Raw genomic sequence first — 27,265 nt, 5'->3', positions numbered from 1 at the left:
TAACATGTAATTTGCTCTTTGTTGGAGTGACGTCTTACTGGAATACAGTCCAAAATGGCGGATGTGTAGGACTCATAGGTAGGACTGCTGCTGGGCGCAGATGTTGCAATGGAACGTTCTATTGAGCTTCACTTTGTGCTTCTACACTCTTTGGCCTGACAGCAAAGAAAGTTAGGACATAGCTATTTATTTTGTTAAAATGTAAAATGATTGCATTGCTTTGACACGAAGCTGTGAAAAAGAATAACAGTCTTGCTGAAAAACATGGACTTGCTTCTTTATTGTGAAAGACTGGTGAAACAAAAAATGGGACATTTTCATTTCAATGGCATTCAGTTTCAAACAGAATACATGCATTCACCAAGTAAGATCCATGGTTTTGATTGACACTTAGCTACAGGAGTTACAACCTACATTCTGTAGGGCATTCTGGAATATGTTTTTAGCTTTGTAACACACTGTCATAAAACATTTCTATAAAATGTTTGCATTTGCAAAGCACAGGAAATACAACAACAACAAAACTGTATCCAAAATATTTCAAGTAAACAAATTACCAAAACAAAACAAACCATCCAAAAGATTTGAAGAAAATGTGCTTTTGTTTGAGTTTGGCAATTGTATTGAATTGCATCCATGGAGACTTGCCAAAGATACAGTAATTGTTACCATAGAATCATTCAAGATGCATGAAACCAAACTGTCAGTTTGGAAGCATTTCAGAAAGGACATGGTATTATTTGTTTAATTTAATGCAATGAACCACCATGTTATCAGTCAGTTGTTGGGTAAATCTGCAAGGAAACAAAACAGAAGGAATGCATTGTAAACCACTCCACATCATGCAGCCATTGTAATGACATGCATGTTTCATTACTGTGAACTTTAAGTCAAATCAGGAGCAAGTTACCTATCCCAGATACTGACTTAGTGATCAGTAGAGTCAAGGGACAAGGTAAATCTATTCAAACAAGTTAGAGAGTACAGAGAGACAGTATATTCCCGAAGTCGTTAAGACATCCGTATGCAGTTATCCATTGTGATTGGTCCACACTCCTGTGTTCTTGTGTATCGTAGGTCAGGCCCAAGGCAATGCATAAGACAGTAATTCTCCCAGGTCCATCTCTCCAGAGGAACATACATTTCCTATTCAGTCCTCCTCATCCTCTGGTTCTTCCACAGGTGCCTGCAGGAGGCTATGCCTAAGACATGTTTGGAGGTAGTGCACCAGGGTTCGCTGGAAGTGCTGGATGCTGCGTTGCTCCCACAGGGTGTGGCCCCCATCTGGGTACAGCTGCAAGGAGTAGTTGGCCTCTACCTTCACCAGACGGCTCAGGAGCTCAGCACTGTGCTGGAAGTGTACCCTGGCTTTGAAATCACAAACAAACACATGCACATAGATGACGTTTGCAGGAACAATTTCATATATTTATTTCAAACCATCTGTGATATTTACCATCTGCAGTTCCATGCAGTATGAGAAAGTTCTCCTCCTTCAGCTTGGTGACCTCCTCCAGCACAGAGGCCATCTAAAGAAATGAAAGAGACAAAGAAACTTCTATTACTCTTAGCATGTCAGTATCTTCATACAGTAATAGATACATTTTCAAATAACATTGTATCTATTATAGCTTGTATTCAAAATAATAGTTTATTAATTAAGAGAAGAGGACTGTTGATGTGAAAGATACTCACTAAGTAAGTGTGCTCATCCTTTACAGGGAGTCCCAGATACCTCTCTGAGAAGGCAGCACCTAAAACATGTGAAATCGCTTGAATCTTTAAGTAGCGTTCAATATGTATGAGTTTTATATTCACTTGTAAAACATGGTAGGAACAAGGCAAAGTCCAGACTCACTGTACAGTTTGAAGTCTGTTATAGGAGCTGCAGCCGCTGCACATCGAAATAACTTCTCAGTTGCAGCTAGCATCTTGAGGGTTACATAACCACCAAAAGCCTAGAGACAGAGATACACTAAACTGAGAACTTTGTATTGTATTTTGTACTTTGTATCCACTTTGTATAGATTGAGATAGAACAGAACTGTCAATTCCAGATAGCAACCTTGCCATAAAGGGCCATACGTCGATCATCAATGTAGGGGAGTTGCATCAACCACCTATGATTGAAGGAGAAAATGAGTAAATCAATGAAACAGATATTTCTCATGTAATTTATTGACTGTATTACATTACAGGACACTAACTCTACAACTCCAAGCTGATCTTTGACTCTCAGTGAGCCAAGCTTGCGTGGGTCATTTGCAGGGGCCTTCTGTCCCCGTCCATCATCACTCCTGCCATCCACCCAAGCCAAGGCCACGTCATGAGAGCTGAGCAGGACCTCAGGCCAGCCCAGGGCAAACTCCTCTGTCACTGACTGACTGCCTGGAACTCCATTCCTGCAGAGCAAGATAAACATGAACAACTCATTTGGAGCTTGAAAAATAGTAGAGGTCAGAAACAGTGAAAAATGTTTTTTTTGTATGTTTGTCATACGTAAAATAATCTAACAGCATATAGCAGGTAACAATAACCTTAACAACGGTAAGTATTTTTAACCTTCACAAATAACAGTTGTCTATGCATTACAGACTTACACAATGATGAGGAGCGGGTGGAGGTTGGCTTCAAACCACTGAGGCAAGGACAATTTCAGGTGGAGGTCTGATAAAAACAAACATAGATGGTACACCAAGTCCAGTGTTGCAGACTTCATCAGTATTCCCCCTTACACCACCAGTAGATGAGCTCTCCTGGGCCTCGTGTTTCATTCTAATGACGCAAACATTGAAAACACAGACAGGCGTGCACACACACACTCCTAACACACACCCTAAAACACTTACACAATCACATTGACTGATTTTCCCCACTCCCCAAGAGAAGGTGTTATTCAGGTTTACCCTCCCATCGAGACATAATCAACAAATTGAAACCCTTTACTCTGTAATTGTAATTGGTACTCTGCTATGTTTAGCTTGATCTTTACCAGCCTCTTGTTAGATACAGCACAGTAGACTGGACTATCAGATAATGTAAATTACTTGCTTGATGTTGATCTTTAAAACTCAGTCTGCTGTGTGTGTTTGGATGTGTTCCACAGGTATACCATGGTTATCTGCTGAGAGGGTCTTGAACAGGGTCTTTGGGAGTCTCTTGCCCTGTAGTGCTTCAGAGAGAGGTGCATTATCCTCCATAACCATGTAACCTATCAAAAGAAAGAACTATTGTTTTCAAATATGCCTATGTAATCGAGAATGCAGCAGCAAATTCTCTGCAAACAGACAATTCCACCCCAAAAATCAAATTTGGACACAATCAATATTGATATTCACATGGATTATTTCCCCTTAACTTTATATGAAGTCTGAAATGTGAAGAATCTTAGACGGTGTGGAGAATCTTAGAGGGGTTTTGAGCCATAGGAGGTTTGTATACTGTATTAATGTGTGTATACTGCCCTCTACAGCCTTCTGTGCAGTGCTATATAATGGAGCTTGGGGGAGCAGGTTTGGCTTAAAGGTCCCATGGCATGCTGTTTTTGAATGCTTGTATATAGGCCTTAGTGGTCCCCTAATACTGTATCTTAAGTCTCTTTCCCGAAATTCAGCCTTGGTGCAGAATTACAGCCACTACGAGCAGTCCCACAATGAGCTTTCCTCAGGACATGCTGTTTCTGTGTCTGTAGCTTTAAATACTATGAGGAAGAAAGAGGCGGGGCTAACTGCCATACTTCGGTCATTTGCAAACCATGATGTCTCGAGGAAAAACCAATGTTAAGCTTGCACGGTCATAGCTCATTTTTGCATTGGTGGGCCAAATTCTCCGTGCGGGCAAAGCAGAGAAAGGGGAGGTAACCTTCCGTATTGTGACGTCAAAACATGGGGGATTTTCCGAGCGTTTGAGCTCTCATTTTCTCAAAGGCGGAGAAAAATACCCAAGGCTTGGTTTACACCTATCGGCATTTCTAGCCACTGGGGGACCAAAGGCAGGCTAGGGGAACTCGTATTAATGTTAAATAACCTCCTAAAGTGAAGTTTTCACGTCATGGGACCTTTAATGAATTGAAGTAAAAAATTTACAATATGGTGAAAAAACTCACTGGAAGGGTCCTTTGTAATGTGAACGGTAACTTTAGGGATCCCAGGGCCTAAGTGAATATGGTTAAATAAAGACATTTGTTTTCAAGTAGTATTAGTTTGATAATACTGGGCACTGATGATCCAGTGATTGTGTTCCAAGCACTTACCAAGGCAATACAGTGTGAAATATGTCTGATTGGGGCTGAACTCGGCTTTAAAAAAGCTGCATCCATCTAATAAATTGCAGGTGAGACACTGGCGTTGGAAAACCCCCTCCAGATCCGCACTAGAAAAAAATTGTAGATTATCAAAAAATTAGATAACAAACAATTCTTCTCTACACTGTCATTTTAAAGAAAAGAACCAAAAACACAGTATGTTCACACTCCAGTTTACCCTCTTTCCAGATTGTTTTGACCAAGTCCAAAGCAGTGTAATAACAAAACTACATGAAATATATAAGATAAATGTGTGAGGGTCTGAGAACGTTAATCACAGGCTGTGGATCAGTCTCAACATCGTCGACACTCCTGCTGTAGCCCAGCACCTTCCCATCCACTCAGCTTGCTGCTTCTTGATAAATGTGTTAGCTGGGCAGTCTGCCTGCAGTGCACTGGAGAGGAAGCTCTTCATCTGCTACACAATAGCCCCTGAGCTCACTTGTCTAAACACCTACCTTCTTTATAATGGTAGCAAATTATACAGCCCTTATTCCCTTGAATTCCCAGCAGTACTATATGGCAGTGGGCAGCACCAACCTAATTAATATCCTAATATTTACAGAACATCTCTGGAAATAGTAATGTAGGTAAACTGAGATGCAATTCGTCCTCCACAAAAAAAGTGAATATATGGAGAATACAAAGCAGATGAGCATAAGCAGGCAGTCACAGAATTAGTAGATTATGTTTGAGGATGTTTTAGAGGGGTCCAACCTTACCTGTACAGATGTCTGCTCTGTCTGGATTCTTCTGTGCTTAGAAAATATCTGCATTGAGAGATGATTAATAATGTCATTAATTTACCCATCAAGGTCATTCAACAAAACATCACTGAGACAATACCTTTTAATACGTCACCCAGCTATTGTATCACAGTAGCACAGTAGAACATGTGATGTGCAGCTGTTGCAGGTGAATTATGGTATTAAATAAAGAGTATGATTTTCCACTGAAATGCAGCATTTTTCCAGCCGAATGTGTGACCACAGTGGGAGTGATTTGCTTGGAGGCAAACAGAACAGCCACCACTTGGGCTTTGTGATTGCAACCATCTGGTTTCACCTGCAGCTCTTCCTCCCAGAATCCTCTGTGCTGCGTCTGGATTCCTCAGTCTGTTTGAGTGTATGGAGTTTTTCCTCCCAAGTCTGATAGTGATGGCATGAAGACTGCTCAGGATGAGTTCAGGATGAGTCTAATCCAGCACAAGCTCAGGACTAATTCCATCCTCTGAAGTCTAAACTCAGTTATTCAGATATTTTTTTTGAGGTAGAGTTCTTTGCCTGCCTAACTCTGATGAATGATCTGATCATAGTTTTGATCCTTCACTGGGCATCAGAAGGACATTTCTCTGCTACTCCGCCAGTAATCAGTTGTCACCTTAATTCATACTGAGCCCATTTCAAGCTGCAGTTTTTTTTAATGATATCTCTCTAGTCTCTCTCCTAGCTCTTGCATGTCTGTGTGAGATGCTGTGACATCCAGTGGTAGAGCCGGAGGGGGGTTCTATGAGGCATCACACTTAGCTGTGCTTCTCACTTACATCTTCCCTGCCTCCTCATCCAGGGCACACAGCAAAGTGACATCCCAGTTCCCAGATGTCAGAAACCGTGGAGGGCCTGACGGCCCCGTGGGCTGTGTCACAGGTAGGAAAAGAGAAGAGGAGAAAAATGGCAGAAACAGGCTGATATTTTGACACTGAGAAAGATATATCCCCATGACTAATTCATTAGAATACCCTCACGCAATGCTATTGATTTAAGCATTTCTTAATAGCTCAGAAGTTTGGTATTGACAAATTATGCTCACTAACATTTTTACGAATTCCCCACGGAAATGGAATTCCTTTGGGAGAAAATAGCCTTTAAGTTATATGCTGTTCAGTTCTGTAATCTCAGTTTTGTGCCACCCTGTGGAAAAGTAAACAGGCATGTTATCAGTAAACTGTTCAGCAGGACAATACTGGGGTTCCAACTGACCTGGACAGGGAAGCTGGCAATGTGTTGGAACTCTCCACGAGCCCCCTGTTTGGCTGGCAGTGTCAGGAAAAACAAGGAGCCGTCGGCTGAGAACAATGGCACCTCCTGTTGAATCAGTTTGAATGTTAGGGTGAACAGAATCCAGCAAATATCACAGTGTCAGTGATTGGTTTTCTAATGAATATCAGCACATTTTAAATTGATTACTATTGTTACCTGTCGTTGGTTTTGCATCAAGTCCATGATCATCTTGTATTTCTGGGTATTTAAGATCATATAGATAAGAAAATATATTGCCAGAAAGTAAATGCTCCTCACTCCACGAGGGATGTGGGAAGGTAGCAAAACAGAAAAAACATACTGCAGTGCATCATTGAAAATTCCACACACACAGAAATCTGACCATAAAAATGGGAGGCGGGGGGGATTGGGAGCTTAAGAGAATCAATGCCAACTCGACCAGACTTTATATTAGATGTAAAAAAAAATACAAAAGATTACTTAAAGAGTGTTGCACAGCATTGTAAATCCACCACATTCATGTGAATGACCTTTGATACCTTACCTCTAAGCAAGCCCCTGTGGTAGCCTTGCACACACAGAGCACTGATTGGTTCTGGGAGCGATTCAACCAACGAACCGCTAGCCGGGTGCTGCTGGTCCAAGTCACCATGGAGATGTAGCTGTCTCTATGAGGGATGTTGTTGGAGAGAGGACAGAGACAGAGAAACAGAAAGAGATACCACCGTTTAATATTAACTGCATTCGTTTTTTTCCTGCGTGAAAGGTTGGTTCGGGGTCCTAGTACCTGGCATTGAGGTTGTCTGGAGGGATCATCTCTAGAGTGTGAGCTGGACCATATAGATTCACTACAAACAGACTGACTGCAGGAATACTGGAACCAGCCTGCACAGAGAAAGAAATTGTATCATAAAAGGAGGAAGAGTTAACATGAAATATTCAATAAGTCAAAATCTGAAATAGTAATTTCTACCTTAGGGTAAGGATAGAGAACATTGGAGGGGTAGAGGCCGCCTAAGAAGTGTGGTATATCCATTAAGGGAGTAGCAGAGTTATTGATGGTGAGGTATGCCAGTCGGGCCCCATCAGCAGACCACCAGTGGGCAGGATATGACAGAAGAATCTCCTCTGTTGACAGTTTAATGAGAGGAGCAGGACAGTCAAGAAGAAAATTGCTGATTGTGAACCAAATCTGAAATATCATGCATAGCTAAGAACCATTCTCAAGTTGCAAAGCAGTTCTCAAGTAATTCAACCAACATACAGTGGTGTGACAGGAAGATAGGAGGAGGCGCAGCATCATTTACCCTCGTAGGTCCAGTCAGAGATCCCACTGACCACCTGCTCCTCCTGGCCTGTGGCTGTTAGCCGCAGAGCCCTGCTGGTCACGTCTGGCTGGTAGTAGATATCTCCCTCAAACACATAGGCCTGGCAGCAGTGACAGTGTTAATCCGTTATCAAAGACAGATACAGGGCTCAGCGCTGGCTGTCTGAATCAAACGTCAGGCTCGGTCCAAGATTAAATGCATCATCAACCAGCCAAGCGAGAGCCAATATATCTTTACTTGGCAGATACACTGCTGTAGATGAACACAGACATTGCACCAAAAACAAATGACTCAATCTGAACAAAACTACAATAAATGATGAGCAAAGGAATGAGTACCAATCACTGCTATTATATTTTGTCAATATATATTTGATTAGAAATATTATTATTATATATTTATATTTACTATATAAATGTTGTTCTAAAAAGGCAAATTATTATGGATTGAATTGGTTGAAATAATTATGTTAAAACACAGTTTACTTTTGTAATAACAGATAGTTAAAAATGAATGTGTGTGTGTGAGAGAAAGAGAGGCAGAGAAAGAGAGACGAAAAGACAAACAGACAGAAAGATAGACAGAGAAAGAAGGAGAGAGAGAGAGAGAGAGAGAGAGAGAGAGAGAGAGAGAGAGAGAGAGAGAGAGAGAGAGAGAGAGAGAGAGAGAGAGAGGAGAAAGAGGAGTCTTACCAGCTGGTTCCCCTGGGGACCCCAGGCTGCATACTGTAGCACAGCCCTCCCACCAAGGTTTTGCTCAGTGAGATCTCTGGACACACACACACACACACATCCTCTGTTAGCCTCTTAAAAACCATTATTGAATAGAGTTCTGAGATCCGTCCATGCCTATTGTCAAGCTTGTTCTTAAAAAAAAGGTAAGATGCGAATTGCAAAACCAAACAGAGACGATCGGACGATCAGGTCGGATCATGCAATGACATAACACTGTAAAGGTGTTAAAATCAGATTTTCCTTCAAACAGGCACACATATTTCTTCAGTGCATATCCAGGCAGATCAAAAGGGCAGATCCTTCTAAAGTCCCTTCAGAGGCATCTGTCCTCCTTAAATACTCCAGGTCCAAGCTTTTATCCAGAGACACTAAAGAGCCTCTGACTGATCGGCAGGCAGGCAGGAATTCCTGGCTGTGATCCATGTACTCTAACCCTGACACAGGTTTACCACTGGCCACGGGGAGAGAAAGGTCATCAGAGATGATGGATGTTAGACAGAGAAATTAAGTTCAGATGCGATGGGACACACTTGGAGGAACTTGAGCAGTCCAGGGTCTCTTGCATTGGCAGTGCACATGCCCAGTAGCAGCCCATGCATCGGCATTCCTGGCTCTACCTACCCAGTAGAAACAGTGTAGATAGCATAGGAGGCTGTGAAGGACTGAGAGAACACCTGCAGGAGGTAGAGGACATGATGGGCACCGGGATGCCACAGTTACATAGCAAACAAATGTATTGCCAGGCAGGCACACACACACACACAAATCTATTGAACACACACAGGATTAAAAAAAACAGAGTAACCCCATTGTTTTGATGGCTAAATAAACCAATAGGCTATTGTTTGGAAAGGGAAAGTAATGGAGTGGTTTTAATAGGGCAAGAAACCAGGCCAGCATGTTCATCTGTGAGACTGCATCACCACATGGAGGACATCAGACGGGATTATGAAACTAAACCTGAGGTCCTTGTCCCTCTATGGTAAAAGAGACAACTTTGCATCACGTAAATGATGTAATATATGGAAGAGGATGGGAACTAAGTGAGACATCTCATTAAAATAAGAGCTATGATAGTCAATCTCATTAGAGAAATATGAAGTGGCAATGCTTCTCTGGCACAGTTATTAGATATAAGACCATCAAATGATCCTGTGCAAATGTGCGTGTTTGTTACTTGGAGATGGAGCCAAAAAATACCCACAGGATTTTACAAAAGCAAGCATACTAAATCCTTCTATTCGTATATAAATCCAGCAGGTACCTTTGACACACTACCCTCAACAAGCAAGTCCCCAAAACATAAAATGTCACATCTTCCATGCAGCATACTTAACAGTGTGATAGTACTATCCCGTGTTGTTAAGGATATATAGGAGAATGCTTGAAAGGGAGAGGGTTATGATTGGCAAACAAGGAATTAAGGCAAATACATAAAAGAAAGAACTGATTTGGGATTTGTTCAGAGTCTCATCACTGCCAGATATTGGTTCTGAAATATAAAGCTGACCACAGGGACAGCCATACAAGTTACTGCTCAAGTTGCTACAATAGCAACCGGAAACATTCAAATGTGAAGAGAACATTGGCCCAGGGAGATAAGGGATGGGGAGCAGAGTCACACAGATTCAAAGGTAAGTGCTGTGTAACAGGCCACAGAAACAAAATAGTGGATGTGTTTACTTACTGCTGGGCCAGCAGAGGCTATTGTGTCATCAGCACTCTGGTTAATTAGCTATTTAGAATTGACCAACAAAGCCAGAAATCTGGTTAATCTTTTATTGTTTGGGTAGCAGAGGTTGAGGGAAAGAGAAAGCATGATGTGTGTGTGGATGTGTGTGTTTTAAAGAGGGAGTGAAGGGAAGGAATGGAGAATATATTCTAATGTGGCCCCAAATTCGTAAGCCATAAATCCTTCCCCCCCGTTCCGCCAAAATGTTTTGCTCGTCTCCACATTACTACCGCCCCCCCCCCCCCCCCCCCCCCCCCCCACACACACACACACACAGCCACCCTCCACACCAAATGAAGAGCCACACTGCAGTGTGTGCTCACAGGGGAGAAGGCAATAATGGGACTGTATTGAGATTACACCCCCTCTTGTGTGAGGACAGATATTGGAAGGTCTTGTGTGCGTGTGCTGTAGTCCAAACACTATGGAGATCATAGAGTCCTTCCACATCCCATTGTTGCTGCGTCACATGCATTTCTCTCTGGTGCCTCAATGTGCTACCCTTGATACCAGTCACCAATTGGCTGTTGCTGCAGGAGAAGACCCAACTCTGTTTGCGTTTTCCTTGCCCTCTAACATTGCACAGTCTTGGTTGCCTGTCTGGCTGCCTTTTCTCATTTCCTCCCCATCATCAATATTCTTTGTACCCCTTCACACCACCCTGCTTTCTTTCACAGGCATACACATGTACACATACGCGTGTGATTCTTTGGCGTTCTGCAGAATGTATCAGCCCTTTGCCGCAGGAGCTGTGAGGTCTGTATGCACCCTCACCCCCTCACTTTTAACTATACCCCTCTAACCCTTTTTAAAATCCATTTATTTGTTGCCCAAGGGGCACAAATCTCCCCAAAGCCCCATGAGCTAATACCAAATCCAGAGAAGCCTTTCATCAACACCCATAGTCCACTCCACCTTTCTTTCCCTAGCAGCCCTCTCCTGTTAGCAGATCCCTATTCTTTTACACCCTTTCTGAATGATTTTGATTGGACAGGGGGATCTAAAGGTGAATGGTGCATATCACATATATTTCTGCCATTCTTAGATGCACACCGCTTCTTTACCCAATGAGGATGGGTGCCTGCTTCAAACAGCTTTAGTCAGCAGAAAACCTCCAGAGATTGAATAGGTATAAAGGAGAGAGAGGCATGGAAAGTATAAGACTGAAGAAAGCAGAACAGAAAAGAAGGATGAAATATATCCCTCCTGTAAACCCATCACACACACAGATACACATTCAAATACATTTGCACATGTGACATGCATGACTGGGCAAGAGAACATACCATACACACTTGTTCATACTGGGAGAATACAGATGGGCAGAAAGAATAATACAATAGGGAAATCGTTTATGCTAAATTAGACAATATAATTCATTCTGGACAAAAGCTTAAATCCTTATTGAGCTGCATTCCGATATGATACTGCACATGTATGATCAATCACTAAACTATTAGTGCTGTCAAACGATTAAAATGTTTAATCGCGATTAATCGCATTAATGTCATAGTTAACTCGCGATTAATCACAATTAATCGCACATTTTTATCTATTCTAAATGTCCCTTGATTTCTTTTTGTCCCATTCTTTTTTCAAATTGTAATGCTCTTATCAACATGGAAAAGTGGTTCGGATTGCTTCGTGCAAATATTTTTTGTTATTGAAAACAACATTGCAATCGCCTGGCTTTGACGAGGGGGCGGAGAATTCGCATCATCTGTGTGCTTGGCCATCAAGTGGTATTTCAGACTGGACGTGCTGCGATGATAGCTCAGTTTACAACGACAAAACACACAGATCACTTTGGTCTTGTCAATGGAACCATTTGGCAACTTTTTAAAAGTAAACTTTCCATTCAGAATCTTATTGGCATCCATTTCGGCGACTCGCGCTCGCCATCAACTCAAAACGTAACGTTAACCTACTACCAGAGAATGCCTCATATCCGTAAACGGGCTCTGCTACTACGCTTTAGCCGGATCGCAAGCCAAACAAGTGTGTGGCGTGCCTGTTGTTTTGTTTCCGGTCTAGCTAGATCCGGTGTGGTGTTGTAGTTTTTCTAACTTCGGTAGTTGTTGCAACAGCATGTGAAAAAAAACTACAAAGTTTGCTAGGCCAAAAAGAGCGTTAATCGCGCGATAAAAAATTGACGCCGTTAATTTGGGTTTGCGTTAACGCCGTTAATAACGCGTTAAACTGACAGCACTATAAATTATACATTGAAAGTGCAAGGCCTTCTCTACATCAAATGAACACACTAGTCTCTGCATCAACTATACTGGTCAACATGGTAATAAATGGCATGTACATTTACATTGACAATGACAAAGATTTGCCGTGAAGATGACAGTGATCAGTCAAAAAAAGACAAAGGGAGAAAGAGAGAACTGAGAGAAAGAGCTGGAAAGGATAGTAAAGAGAAAGAGATAAATAACTGTATGTGATGGGATTATTTATAAAACAAACATTTACTAATGGCTAATATTTTCTTAATTTTTATTTCTTCCCTGCCCCATTACTTGTTGATCATACCTCTTGCTTGTCCTTTGGGGAAATATCCAGCTATTTATGTAATGGATGGGTGTTTACAGAGACAGGGCTGACGGAGGGATAACAAAGGGCTAACATAAACAGGTAAATGTTGTTTGGTTTTTTCTTACAACACTCTGTGTGCGATTGCCTCTAACCAGATGCGATTTAGCATTTTACTCTCGTAAGCCTCTCATTAAAATTCCCCACAAACCATCAGGCAGATTTTTTTACAGCAGTGCCAACTTTACCACCCCATCTCTCTCAACACCCCCCCCTTCCGCACCACCACCACCAACTGATCTACATCAAACTGATCAGTCTCCCTCTACCATCCTCCTTTTAAACCCCTTCCCCCATCAGCCAGTTTAATTCCCTATACATTTTTCCCAGTGATTTGCTTGTGTCTGTATTACAGCGTGCTGAGCTATAGACTGCTGCAGCAGCAGAATCCTCCCTCCCCCTTCTCCCCCTCTTTCTCTGCTGTTTCATAAAGGGTATATCTCCACTTTCCCTTCTTCGACTGATTGTCCAGCACTGGATTCACATCCATGTAGCTACTGTATTACAGCTACAAGTGTGACAAAGAACTGTATTTGGTTGCTGAAAGAACCTGATATTTTAATGGATTTTCTTATGATAATGACTAGAATTCCATTATGTGCTGCATGACAGTATGCCTTATATTAAACGAGGGGATTGAATGAGGAGCTAAATTCTCCTTGGGGAATGTTTTATGTTCTACACTTGGTTTCTTTCAAATGTAATCAGTAAAAGGCTTCTTCCGAGGCTAAACTCACCGGTCTGATGTTGTAGGAAAGCATGACAAATCTCTTGTCTGCAGACACCTGGAACTTAGTAGACGTCAGGTCCTGTTGGAAACATCAAAATCAATACTTATCAGCAAGTCTCTCTGATCTCCATTCAACCATAACCTTACAGCCATCCTCTAATGAACAAGCTTAGTGAAGCTTCAAAACTGAGATAGATCTCTCTAGGAACAACTGTAGCTGGTTTACTGCATCAAGCACAACATTTCGAAAACTGTTCTTGGCTTTTGTCTGTGTGCAGGATTAACTAAGCTGAGAAGATGACACATCGAATGACAATTCAGTGGAACTACAGAACAGAAACCTCTCCCTCTCCTTACAACAGTACCCAGTTTGGTTCCTAGGCAATGACCCATATAAGTCTGTCACTGTCGTGCCGAGGCGGTGTTCAAAGTGATACCCTTGCTTGAAAAATCTCTTTGAAGCAATAAGTTGAGGGCTCAAACCGGGAAACCAAATAGGACAAAAACGGGTTTCAATTGTCACACAGCCTCAACATACAGGTCTCTATTCGTCTTGATGGAAGGATGTTTAACAAACGTTCTACATTCTCTCTCAGTTCGCAGGCACATCTCTATTGACCCATCCATTTGTCCAGCTGTACAGGTTCAAGAGCCAATCAATATTGAGATTGGTCTCTTCCCCCTGGAGGCAGATGTCTGTGTCTCACCAGGGAGCTGTTTTCCAGCAGGGTGGATGTAAGGTTGCTGTAGAGGCTGTATGACATGACATGTCCCTCTCTGGTGAGCACAGCAACCTCATTATCTGAAAAGAACAAGAGAAGGAACATTCTTTTTTCTTCTCACCAGTGGCTTAAGGTTGTTAACTTGCAAAATGCTTCTGTGACAGCATGGTCAGCTGAGGTTATCTAGGTAGCTGCAGGAAAAGGGGGCCGTCTTACCATTTAACCAGGCCACACTGGGATCATGAACTTTGAACTTCTCACTCTCAAGATCATCCATGGTAAGGCGAGATTGGAGTAACAGTTGTGACTCATCTTTAAAATGAGAGAAAGAGAGAGGTTTAAAATAGGCATAACCAGTCTACTTGTGCAATACCAATTCCAGCAAAAACACTATAATTGTAACATGAAACATTTTCCAATAAAAGACAGGCAAAACACAGCTACTTAGCATAGTCTTTAACATAGAGCACAGTGTGCCTGTGAAAGTAGGCACATTTGTCATTCTTAGTTTGTTTAGTCATTTTTCAAATGTCCCTGTTAATATGTTTGTCTAATAAAAATCCATGTGTGTTCGGTTACACTCCTCCTCCCACAGACCCTCTCTTTCTTCCTTCTTTCTCTTCCTCATTCTCTTTTTCTCATCCACCTATTTTCATTCGTCCCCTCTCCCATTCTATCCATTCACTTACCGGGGGAAAGGATGATGACTGATAGAATGACCAGTGACATAACAGACAGAATCACCACCATTGCGATTCCAATGCCTTTCCAATTCCTTGGAGGACCACTTGAACTACCCAAATCCTGCAGGAAAAAATACACACACAAACACACACATACACACACACACACAAAACACACAAAAACACTCTGCAATGAGTGTTGGCACAGCTTAGGGAGCAAACATTAGTGCTGCTTCATCTCCACCATCTCACAGTTGGGGACTTCTCCTTGACATGCATATAAGTACAATGAGCTTCTGGGGGGAAAGAGCAGCCCCCACAATGACAGAAATCCTAGTCATTTAAAGTCAGTCTCCTTAAAACTCAGCAAAAGACTGTGCGCCAGTAAAACATTTGAAGTTAATTGAAGGCTGAAATAATTTTGTGATGCCATAATTTCCCCATTTTGTCGTCTCATTTCACCTGTTAGAACTCTAATGGGGCATGTTGGTGGGGGAGGTATGGTATGGGATCATGAAACATGGAAACAATGAGACTTGAAACAGAGACATTCATCTTACTGAAAGAATAACTATGTTGAAATCCATAGCAAAAATGTGCTATACTCCCTGCAGTACGATTTGCATATATTGCATTCAACTGTCATTGAGACAATACAAAATCTGCATTTATGACTGATAAGAATTAAGCATATACTAAGTTTAAGATTATACAATCCCATACATGACCACTGTTACCAGACTGAGAGAGTAAGAGGAGTAGCTATATCTTTGCAGCCTACATTCTCTCCTCAGGCAGGCACAGGGCCACAGCTATCAGTCACAATTAAACACAATTTCAGACCATTCCAGGGCTCCCCCCCGCTCCCTTCTAATGAGAGGCTGTGGCTCGGTGCTAGGGGTGGAGTGTGAGAGCTCAATCACAGAGCAGACATAGGGCTCAGCCTCCATCATGGCCACCTCCGTGCCGGTCATGTCCTCCAAGCTTCAGACGTCCCAAACACCTTCTTCCAAGCCTTGTACAGGGCGGGAGGGTAGGGGAAAGGGGGGTTGTATGGCAAAGCATCCATCCGGTTGACAGATTACCATTCCTCCGCTCTCCCTGTGTGTCACCAGCTGTCTCTGAGTAAGTGCAATAAGCCACTGTTGCAGACACACACATACTTCTAATGTACTTATCCACAAGACTTCACAAGCAACAGCCTTCATTATTAATATAAATACCATAGAAATACACCTATAAAAAATCAAATCAAAAAAAGATACAGATATAGATCTTTCAGATGTGTTTCAGTGTGTGATTTTATTTTGATAACACTCAGTACACCTTTCCTCTCTATCTGAGAGCTATCACCTGCATTCCAAGGCAGCGTGTCCCTCCGCTCATCATGGAAAATGAGAGATAGATCCCATATCTTGATGGGTTGCCAGCATGGGCACCCGCCAAGGTCTCATCTTTAATAGATTGCCCTGAATCCAGCTTTATAACACGTTCAAATTAAAGCCCTACTGCTGGGCCAGCAGGGAGACACACAAAGTGATGTTTCTACCCTTCTGCGAAGGCCAGAGCTGGTATCCCAGTAAACAAGGCTCTTCTCATCTTCTGTCTCTTTTATCCCTTTCTACTTTATCAGATTTCTTCTTTGCTCTCAGTTCCTCAGTATACAATGGTCTTACACCATTCCGTTTGATTGGTTTATGTGAGATATTGGGATTGTGGATAGTATACACACAGCTAATAACAGTGCTTTCTGATGTGTGCTCCACTATTACTGTTTGCATCAGTGCTGAAACATCCCCCACCATCACAGCCTAATGGGATGCACCATGACTCCATCAATTCCCCTGAGAACAGATATTAGACAACACTTCTAATTAAGGTCACACTCTTGTAAGACGGACAGGGTGAATCCTGTTTTAGGGGAAGAGAGAGTTTTGTCAAATTTGCAAATGAGACACAGATAGAGGAACAAAATCCCCAGTGTGAATACAGATTCACAGCTGAGTGGTGAGTAGCTAGCAGTGCAGGGTCCTCCTTATGGTATGAACTGCAGGCGTTGGCAGTCAGTTAAAAGATTGGCTGTGGGACATACCACATCTATCTCATTTGATGGACATCACAATATCCCAGTGCAGACTTTCTGCTGAGCCAGATCAAAACCGAGTCATACAAATTCCTGTGTGAGCCATCCATCCATGCTACTCAGGTCCAGAAGGGCTCACGGTGAAGCATTGATGAAGCTGTCAGTCAAATAAAAAGGCGGCTTTGCACCACGAAATTGAGCTTTTGACGTATGGATAACTGTGTCTTGGGAAAAGCCCTTTGTGAGAGACCTCTACAAACACTAGTTGAGTTACATTAGAGGAAACAGAGCTACTACCATTGCCAAAACAGCGAGGGGAATTTCACTCCAAATGGGAGGATCGATGCAAGGTGCAGTAGAACAAGGTCCAGTGGGAAACAATTAATACAAGGATTGCAGACTGTAATGGGGGCTTTTGGTTAAAAAGGCCACTAGAGAGTCTCTCCCTGCAAAGTACATTGTGACACATCGTGAGGAATAACAGCATACCTATGGACAGCAAGTCCTGAATATTATCATTTCAACCAGGAGGTATTTGGCCAACTGTAAATTGAAATGTAAATTAAACACAAAATCAAAGGAACCTCGTTGCACTGACTGAGCATGGACTCAGAAGGTAGCTACACCAGATGCAGTTACTCACTAGGTAGCCTGTGCACCACAGTTGCAGTACAGCAGTAGGTGGAGATTCCAAAGAGCATCACCATTAATGAACAAGACTCAAGGGATGTCCTTAACTCTATCCTCTATAGTTGAGGTGGGGGAATACTGCAATAAATCATTCTGCAGGCAACTGTTGAAGGATACTGTCACTGACCTGAACAGCTTCTCCTCAACCCCAGCAAATACAAATCAACAGGGGGGCTACTATTTAACAGTTTCCCTGTAAACAAAGTGTTGTCAAATAAGACATAACACATAAACATTTTCAATGTATCTTGTTGGATATAATTTCAATTCATTGAAAATCTCAGGCGATAAATAATGAGTGATATCTCTGGATGAAATATACATATTGGCAATATAATATATATATATATAATATATTTCCTTCCTCAAACGTGTGCAATTTTCACTCGGTTTTGCATCATCGGGATTCTGGCATGGATCCAAAGTTATTGAATGTATCACTGTGCTCAGATTAATATTTAGATGATACGATACACAAAATAGGCATATGCATGACATATTTCACATGCCTTTTCTTTTTCTCATTCCCTTATTTACTATATTGCTCTAACCAAAATAATAATCGCTTTTGCCTTCCCTTGTCATTCCCATCTGAACAAGGTAGGAGAGATTAGATAATGTGTAAGATGAAGTGGGATGACAGTTCGCCCTCCAGACAAACAACATACAATGCAGCACTGGTCACAGTCCCATAAAAAACGACAGCTTTAGCCTACCCTGCTGCAAGGCAGCCCCACTGTCTTCTTCCTTTCATGCATCCCACCAAGCATTAGCAAGTTACTGCATAAAAGGGCTTTAGCCTTTGCCACACAGCCTCAGCCCAACCTATATCCTTCAGAGCCCATGCCTGGGAAAAAGGCTTGTTGATGTCATTGTGAGATGTGTGTGGCAGAGGTTGATGGATATGGCAAGAGAGTACAGTTCTGTGACATACGGACACAAGCTCTTCTCGGACAGACAGTATACTGTGCATTCACACAACCAGCTCTATGGGTCTTCATCAAGCATAGTGAACAAGCTAACAGCCACAATAATTCCTTCAAGATTTCTAAAACACTATACCCAAGTTGCTAAAAAAAAATGTTTTGCTTAGCTGTACATTGATTAGGATTGGCCAGTAACACAGTGCAACAGTTTCCTAAGAAAAGATTGTGGCTACACTGCATAGTGTTTTGTGGCATACTGGCCTTGCTAAACTAAAAAAAGGTTAACTCCAAATTGCCACCACATACTTTGCCATTTCTTTTAATCCGTACATTTCACAGGTTACATTCCATACAGGTTGACCGTGAATATATGTCTGTTTAAGAAAATACATGTAGCCAATGTAGACTATTTCAATAATGTTAAATATGTGTCATAAGCACCCTGCATTGATTCAACGATTAATGCTGTTATCCTGACAGAAATGTATATTTTGGGCCTTTTACATCCCATGTACACCTGTCAACTAGGCAGTGCTTAAGCCATCAGTGTCAGACTATTTTCTAAAATGTGTGTAGAAAAAAAGAAAATAAAGGAATTTAAATAAGGATTAACCCTAAATATTGCATTATTTATGATCAAGAGCTATTGAAGATGGTTTTCAGTCAAAAGGATTCCCAAACATCTTATCTAAGTTTAAAGAAGGCTAAGACCCCAGCATTCTTCAGAATGCTATTCAGTGAACTGTTTCAAATCAGACTACAGGATCAATTACTGGGATCATAAATATAACATATTTTCATATAGTCATATAGTGACAAACTGTGCTGTATTGTTTATTATTCCATTATAAAGTTTTAACAACATCCTTTAACGACTCAAATCTGAAATTACATCTTGGTGAAACTGTGTTAAGAAATAATATTTGCTTTAAGAAGGCAACCGAAGCTGCAGAAAAGTGAAACTGAACAAAACTCATTAGGATTAGATAGACACCATCAAAAGGGATAGATCGTGTAGTATGGATGCTGGACCAGCACTGCAGTGAAAGAAGTCAGTCTGGCTCAGGAGAAGAGGTGATTTGGTTGATTTAAAAAGTATGAATGAAAGCATAATATGTGAAATCCATGAAGTAGTCTACGAATCGATTGTCACATTACGCCGATTTAACGAAGAATCGCTGACTTTGCACAGAATTAAGTAGCTAGTACACACACACACACACACACACCTGCTAGACATGCCATACTCGTTAAATGAATTGCCACAAAATAAAGGCATAATAACTTAAACAAACAATACCCAATACCAGGTCAGTGGTCATGTTCTGTTGAGTGGTGGCAATCATCTTTGCGGGCTTCAATAATAGTCGGTTGGAATGGGAAAAAAAACGTAGATCGTGCTTTGCCGCTTACTTGTTCTGCATGCTATCGCGCTGTTCTCAAGTTGATCGAGAAATCCCTCCCCCCCCCCTCTCAATTTCTCTCTCTCTCTCTCTCTCTCTCTCTCTCTCTCTCTCTCTCTCTCTCTCTCTCTCTCTCTCTCTCTCTCTCTCTCTCTCTCTCTCTCTCTCTCTCTGTGTCTCTCAACACCCCCTTCTTTGTCTGTCTGTCTGTCTTTCTTTTTATGTGGTTTATGCTCAGTCAATCGTTGCTTTCCGATCAATAACCGATTACCTCCGATTAAATCAAGACAGGGTGTAGAGAGCCAAAACATCTGGCTCAGCAATTCTGTCTATCCAATTACGTTATCACATGGTAACATCATTGATACAATAACTGTACTCATGTAAATAATATCATAACACATGACTCCAACCACTATTATTTAGAGCCGTCATTGTCCATGTGTGCGTTATCATTATTATTATTATGAATGTTGGTCGTCCCAGCAGTAGGCTATTTACAGCTAACTTAAGCTCTTTGTGTTTATATATTTTTTAGGTGAGTCCAATGAAACATACTCATAATTTCTTTAAGCATATTAAAACCGCTTTTTGCCCACACTGCATTTTCGCCCTCATCAAGGGACAGAGCGGTAACAATTCCCAGACCTGCAATAAGGGGGCGCTTGCCATAAAGGAGTTTAGGAATCCCAGCCCCGTTTGGGCCGACGCACATAGAACGGGTGATATGATTGGCTGTTTCGGCTACCGGACTGAATTTGAAATAGAACGCGTTCAGGCGGCCGAACTGATTCTACATTCTACAGGTTCGAGCAGCATTCGCCCAAAGATTTAGGCTTGACATTATAGAACATTAAAAACTAAAATCAGAGGTCTATATGTTATATAGGATTTTATAATTGTGTGGGACGTTTTTGCCATTACCAAGAGGGGAGGACATTGGTAACTGACTAAATTGCACTTGCTTTATTGTCTAGCTAGCATGCGAATAGCTAGTGCTAGCTACAGTTAGTAAGAGTTTAATTGTAAACAGTTTGTGCTACAGCAGTTAGCTAGCTGTACAGTACCTAGATTTTGCCATGCTATTTAAGAGTTTCAGAGCTAGCAGCTAGCTAGTCTAGCACAACTTGCCCGGATTTTTTAAAGAAATGCTAAAGTAGCTAGGCTATTTATAATGAATGTTTATTGGTGGTTTGCGTGACTTTTCCTCAGACTATCATGGAAACTGCTGTGTTAAATCTGCACAGCGTGTTCGATAATTTGAGGTCCCAGGTTGACATCCTAAATGAGAGCATTGAGCCCCGTAAGTAACGTTAACTTCTGATCTGGCAAACATTGGCCACCCTTTACAACGTGTTTGGAAAGTAAATCGGTAGTGCTAGCTATCAATTCATCTAGCAATTCATCAACCTCGGCATTATTAAACAACACTTAACATTTTCTATTCTTTTTCAGAGTTCATTCAGATGGCAGTCAATTTTGAGGACTGTCGTCGTAGATGGCTCAGGGTTGAGCAAGATTTGGGGTCGTGTAAGGAAGTGCTATCCAAGGCAGAGACAGAGAGAGGGGCCTTGGAGGTCCAACTTAAGCATGCCCGTAATCAAATTGATGTGGAAATTCGCAGACGCCAGAAGGCTGAAGCAGACTGTGAAAAGTTGGTGAGGAGAGCTTTTTTCATTAACTGTTAGTTTCTGCTCTTTTGTTGTTGTTGCTTATACCTCCTAAGACCGGTCACTCCTCAGGAGACATACAAACTCATCACCCGTTAAACTCTCTGGGTCTGCTATGCTACAGGATCGTCAAATCCAGCTCATCAGAGAACTGCTGATAACTGAGGGGTCCAGCCATAGCATCCAGCTTAATGAGGAGCAGCGCTCAGCTTTGGCCTTTCTCAACGCTCGCTCTCAGGCACCACCAAACCTCAACACAAGCCGGAGGTAAGGATCCACGACCATAGTTGGAGTCTACAGGGACCCATGACGGAGACCTCGAAACGTTTTGTCATGATTTTGACTGAGATCTTTCTAGTACCACAACAATCATTTGAATACTTGAATTTGTTTTAGTCTGGTGTTGATAGACTAGCTCCTCTTTAGATAATGTGGGATAAGTTGGTTCTTAAATTGGGTTTCTCTGCCCTGTAGACTGACCACCATTGATGAATCAGCTTCCATTCTGTCAGACATCAGCTATGATAAAACCGATGACTCCTTGGTAAGTTTGAAAAAGCAAAGAAGTGAGGTTTGTTGTTGTATACTGTCCATTTTACTTATGCACAGACCACAGCAATAATAGGGTCAGTTACCACAGCTCTGTTCAAACTGGGTCTGTGTGAATCAATTGCAGGACTGGGACTCCTCTGTCGTGAGGACTGTGCGACTCAAGAAGCGAGAGAAGAGGGTGATTTAATGTATTCATTTAACACAACACTTGTTGCAAGTATAGATTGTTTATTAGCAGCTAATGTGGTTCAACTTTATTTCAGCGCTCATCCCGCAACCACATTGATGGTCCACCATGTGCTTCCAAAAGATCTCGTTCAACTGGCAGAACTTCGGAAAGGGTAAATACGTATGACAGTAAATGGCAGAAAAGGAACTAGGTGGTTGTAAGTATTCAGAAATTCACTGATCAATGTTCTCTTTGTTGTGACAGGGAAATGAGTCTATTGTTGCCAAGACTACAGTGACTGTGCCTGCTGATGGAGGACCTGTGGAGGCCATCTCCACTATCGAGGCTGTTCCCTATTGGACCCGCAGTAAGAGAATGACTGGTAAGACCGGATAAAACTGGACCGGATGTCCACCCCCTCCACATTGTATTGCACTGAAATTAAATGTCTTCATAACCCGTGCTTGTATTGTGAGCCTATTTGGATGAATCCCTCTTGCATGTAAGGCGTCATGGAGTGGGACTCTGAGTCTGTCCAGTCTGAGAACGTCTTCAAACAGCCCAGCAGGCCTGAGAGAGAGACAAGGGCGCCTAGCACACCACAGAGCAATGGGGGCGTTCGTCTTCATGAGTTCTGTTCTAAAACGGTGGGAGTCTGATTTGAATATCACTCATTTCTAGCTTAAGGGAGAAACCATTTCTGTATTGAATGCTTTCTCATTAAAACGCTTGTCGGTTTCATTCTGGTTTTGGTTACCTGTTGGTACGTTGTCTGTGTTGGAGGCAAAAGCATAAATAGACCTGTTTATCAAAATCTTTTTTATTGGCTTTTAACAAGCATTGCTTTTCTTCTCTTGAACAGGTTATTAAGCCTGAGTCATGTGTGCCCTGTGGTAAGAGGATCAAATTTGGGAAGATATCCCTGAAGTGTCGCGACTGCAGAGTTGTTACTCACCCTGAGTGCCGTGAAAGGTGTCCCTTGCCCTGCATCCCCAACCTCGGTGGCACTCCTGTCAAAATAGGAGAGGTACAGGGAACAAATTCCTATTCAACCAATGTCTTCTTAACATTTTATTAATCTAAAGTTGGTGACTGATTAACTAAACTGGCTGGAAATGTGTTGGTCCAGGGCACGCTGGCTGACTACGTCTCGGCCACATCTCCTATGATTCCCTCTCTGGTGGTGCACTGTGTCAATGAGATTGAGCAGAGGGGGCTGCATGAGGTGAGTAGTGTTTCCTGTCTGAACTTCTGTTGCGCTCTGCTCATGACGTGTCACAACCTAACTATGTAACTTTCATCCAGGTTGGGCTGTACCGCCTATCTGGTTCAGACCGCACAGTAAAGGATCTGAAAGAGAAGTTCCTGCGTGGCAAGACTGTTCCGCTGCTATGCAAGGTGGATGACATCCACGCCATCACAGGCCTCCTTAAGGACTTCCTGAGGAACCTCAAGGAACCTCTCCTCACTTTCCGTCTGAACCGTGCCTTCATGGACGCAGCAGGTGGGTGTAGGTCCAGACTTCAGACTGGGGCAGAGAAAAGAGAAAATGGTTTGAATTGCGTCTTGGTTGCTTAACGTCTTGCTTAAATGACTAACAAAAAATATTTGCTATTGCCATGTTGAATGATAATTGCTTTGTCAGTCACTTTATTATGTTCCTTTATCATACTCCTATGTACTTCTGTCACAAGATCCCCTTGATGTATTCTTAATAAGTTTCCTTGCTGTCTTCACATGCTGTCCTCTCCCTCAGAGTTAGCTGATGAGGACAACAGCATTGCCCTGATGTACCAGACTATCAGTGACCTGCCCCAGGCCAACAGGGACACCCTAGCCTTCCTGATCATTCATCTACAGAGGTTAGCTGCCTTTGTCTTATTGGTACTTGAATAGGAAGAATCATTTGATAAAATGCTATAAAACGACAACTGTCTTTCAGAGTCGCCCAAAGTGTTGACACAAAAATGGACATCACCAATCTGGCTCGGGTGTTTGGGCCAACCCTTGTTGCTCATGCAGTGCCTGACCCAGACCCCATGACAATCCTGCAGGATACTAAACGCCAGCCTAAGGTACTAGACACAAAGAAACTGCACTATGGCTTGTTTTGACTGATGGTACTGCTCCACTAAACATCACAGCATTCCATCTTCCTTACGTTTGATTAACAGAAGTTTCTCATTGTCTTTTATTCTAGCCTGTAGCATTTTTAAGCTTCCCCGGGAATAACGATGGTGCAATATGCTGTAATTTCTAGAAGGTGATTACAGTTCATATTTCTTGTATTATCCCTGTTCCTCCAGGTTGTGGAGCGTTTGCTGGCCCTGCCAGTGGAGTATTGGAGCCAGTTCATGATGGTGGACCAGGAGCACCCCCACCCAGACCACATGATCATTGAGAATGCCAACTGCTATGCCACTCCTGACCACAAAGGTGAGAGCCTGTTCAACCGTAAAACTCTCATTATGTATGTAGGCCATACCGCATAACTATTCAAGATTGCATTACAAAAAGGGATTTTTGTGTTATCATAAAGTTTACTTTCTTCTTCTTCTCCTTGATCGTTCCGCAGTGAGCATGCTGGGGCCCCTCACCACTCCAGAGCACCAGATGAACAAAACCCCATCTACTAGTTCCCTGTCTCAGCGCATGAAATCCACTCTGACCAAGACACCCAAGTAAGCACTCTCCACTGCTGATACCAGATAGTGTACATGTTGGATGTAGTACTCCACTGGGCTGCTTTCACTTGTCAAATTGCCTTAGTGGAGTTGTGAAAAAAGTCAAACGTGCCAAAATCCATTTAAAGGCCTATTCATCAGGGGCACATATTTAAGTTGCAAACAGCTCCCAGCACACTCTGTCGATAAAACCATAATGAGGTTATGAGGCAATTACGGTGCATATACAACCTGACTGCAGTTGGATCTAAGCAGTTCACTGAGACAACTGGACACCGATAATATCAATAAAGAATAACTAAGTACAACATATGAAAAAGTTGTCTGTATAACAGCATAGATTTATATTTGGGGGCCTGCCTGTCCCTTGTCACCCAGTATTTCAATTGTTGGAGAACATAAAAATACCCAGTAGAACTTAGATGATTACAGACTGCAAACACTATCCAAAATTGTGTTTAGACTGTAAGTGTAATTCATGTTTCTCTAAATATCAGGTTATATTTGGCTGACCCTGTCAAAAGTGAATATATTTATTTGGAGCATTTTAACTTATTATTTTATTGAATACATTTTATGAAAACTTCCTCATTCGATTAACCACAACAAATGTTTGCGACTGACAGATTTGGGAGTAAAAGCAAATCTGCGGTTGGATTTTCTCGCCAAGGAAACTTCTTTGCCTCTCCACTCCTCAAGTAATCCAAAGCAGGAATCCATCTGGAGAGCAGCTTTGCTCATCTGCCGGGAAACCCTGCAATATTCAGCGATAATTTTTTAAACTTTTCTACATTCCACATAATCTAACAGTGCTTCTACAGCAACTATAAACTCCTTTTTGTGTGTTTTATATTTCAAAATTGTAAGAGATGTTATGTTTTGTGTGTCTGACCTTAAAGCAGCCATAGTCAATACAACTGCCAGTGTTTTTAGAGCTTTGTTTTTGGGCTCATTTTAGATGTTCTTCTTTTACTATCATAACCAATGAATGATGTTTGTACAGTTTGTGGCCTGCTGTGATTATCCAGTAAGAGGAATTTGTATGCTTCGGCATTTTTGCCTGATTTACGTAAAAAAAATGTTTAATTCAAAATACTATTCAACTCATGTGTCACTCAGTAGTTGAAAATCGACTTAACTGCCAACCATTGAAATTGAGTTGAGCTGTTGAAGTAAGATTGCATGTGACAATTCTATTGTATTTGTAATGTATGCATTCTAATGTCAGGCAAATTAAGAACTCCTTTATTTTGACCGGACATGTTTCGTTTTCTGTTTCTATCAGTGAAGCCACAGCATGTGATTTTAATCTGATTTTAAGATGTTTAGCAGCATACAACTTGGTCAAGTTTGAGTGATTTATTAATCAGATATATGTATAGTAGTAAGCAAGCAGCTATAAGGAGTGTTAATGTGCCGATTGCATGTTTTAAAGGACAGCATTTCATATTTTTTCATAATGAGTGTTCTATAAGCTACACTCCAAATGGTCCTTGGACCTTGTCATAACATGAACAGAATATTACTGATGTTCTGTTGGCATTGCATTGGATCTGATCATTTACTGCCCTCTGATGTTTGCATAAGAGGAGGTTGATTTATATCACTGGTGTTTATCACCAGTGAATTTTTCAATGGAAATTGTGACATTTGAACTGATTTGTGGAGTCTGTGATTTGTAAAATGCTTAATACAGTACATTTAAAAAAAGAATGTTTTAATGTTGTCCTTCTTTACTGATACTTAACTGTTATCCTGGCAATGTTCCTCAACACTGCCTGTGGTTGTTGATCTTACAGACTACTGGGTGTACATGTATTCATTTAGCAGACTCTTATCCAAAGCGACTTCCAAGAGAGAGCTTTACAAAAAGTGCATTGGTCAATGATCATGAACAACATGAAAGCCCTAAACATTGCGGGTAGGCAAAACTTGAAGCATACATTGTGAAAAGCAAATACCGGTAAGTGCTGTGTTAGAAATGTTGGTCGCATGCATAGATGTATGTGTATGAAATCTATAAGCTCCCTTGATAAACGACAGCCAGTGACTAGTGTATGTAAGGTTCTGAGACATTTTAGTCTGGAGGATGGGTAAAGCATCTTGTATTGTTTTAAGGTATTTATGACCTGGGGGAGAAGTAGTTGGAGTCAATGAGGCAGTTGCTCTGAACTTTTGCTAGAAGGACTGTGTCCTGTTTCATTGAGTTAATTAAAAGTATTGCTTGAAGATGACCACACAAAGGACAGTTGACCATTTGG

The 27,265-nt window shown here is 41.7% G+C and overlaps 2 protein-coding genes across 3 annotated transcripts; one reads left to right on the top strand and one right to left on the bottom strand.

The window, feature by feature from the left end:
* Positions 1 to 333: 333 nt before the first annotated feature.
* LOC124480733 (inactive dipeptidyl peptidase 10) lies at positions 334 to 19,932 on the bottom strand. Its single transcript, XM_047040299.1, has 25 exons — positions 19,834 to 19,932; positions 14,834 to 14,948; positions 14,361 to 14,456; positions 14,130 to 14,224; positions 13,430 to 13,501; positions 8,987 to 9,039; positions 8,324 to 8,399; positions 7,611 to 7,731; positions 7,277 to 7,431; positions 7,091 to 7,188; positions 6,848 to 6,971; positions 6,499 to 6,540; positions 6,283 to 6,387; positions 5,847 to 5,938; positions 5,026 to 5,073; positions 4,253 to 4,371; positions 4,106 to 4,153; positions 3,113 to 3,211; positions 2,601 to 2,667; positions 2,208 to 2,402; positions 2,066 to 2,120; positions 1,859 to 1,958; positions 1,696 to 1,754; positions 1,457 to 1,529; positions 334 to 1,368 (listed from the first exon to the last, which is right to left on the bottom strand). Exons 1-25 carry the CDS (start codon positions 19,870 to 19,872, stop codon positions 1,151 to 1,153), a joined length of 2,364 nt encoding a protein of 787 aa, XP_046896255.1. The 5' UTR covers positions 19,873 to 19,932; the 3' UTR covers positions 334 to 1,150.
* Positions 19,933 to 20,657: 725 nt separating this feature from the next.
* racgap1 (Rac GTPase activating protein 1) lies at positions 20,658 to 26,714 on the top strand. Of its 2 annotated transcripts, none has more exons than XM_047039855.1 (17): positions 20,658 to 20,735; positions 21,142 to 21,232; positions 21,385 to 21,587; positions 21,724 to 21,866; positions 22,074 to 22,143; positions 22,276 to 22,329; positions 22,415 to 22,492; positions 22,585 to 22,702; positions 22,828 to 22,967; positions 23,183 to 23,347; positions 23,450 to 23,545; positions 23,626 to 23,824; positions 24,077 to 24,182; positions 24,263 to 24,395; positions 24,627 to 24,756; positions 24,896 to 25,001; positions 25,631 to 26,714. In XM_047039855.1, exons 2-17 carry the CDS (start codon positions 21,148 to 21,150, stop codon positions 25,704 to 25,706), a joined length of 1,902 nt encoding a protein of 633 aa, XP_046895811.1. In that variant the 5' UTR covers positions 20,658 to 20,735; positions 21,142 to 21,147; the 3' UTR covers positions 25,707 to 26,714. The 2 variants fall into 2 exon arrangements, with proteins under 2 accessions (XP_046895811.1, XP_046895810.1); XM_047039854.1 differs by having other exon boundaries at positions 20,692 to 20,871.
* The last annotated feature ends 551 nt before the right edge of the window (positions 26,715 to 27,265 follow it).

The sequence above is a fragment of the Hypomesus transpacificus genome, chromosome 18, assembly GCF_021917145.1.
Source record: "Hypomesus transpacificus isolate Combined female chromosome 18, fHypTra1, whole genome shotgun sequence".
Lineage (NCBI taxonomy): Eukaryota > Metazoa > Chordata > Actinopteri > Osmeriformes > Osmeridae > Hypomesus > Hypomesus transpacificus.
Note: the sequence above shows the minus strand (reverse complement) of the source record. Positions and strands in the feature narration are given on the sequence as shown.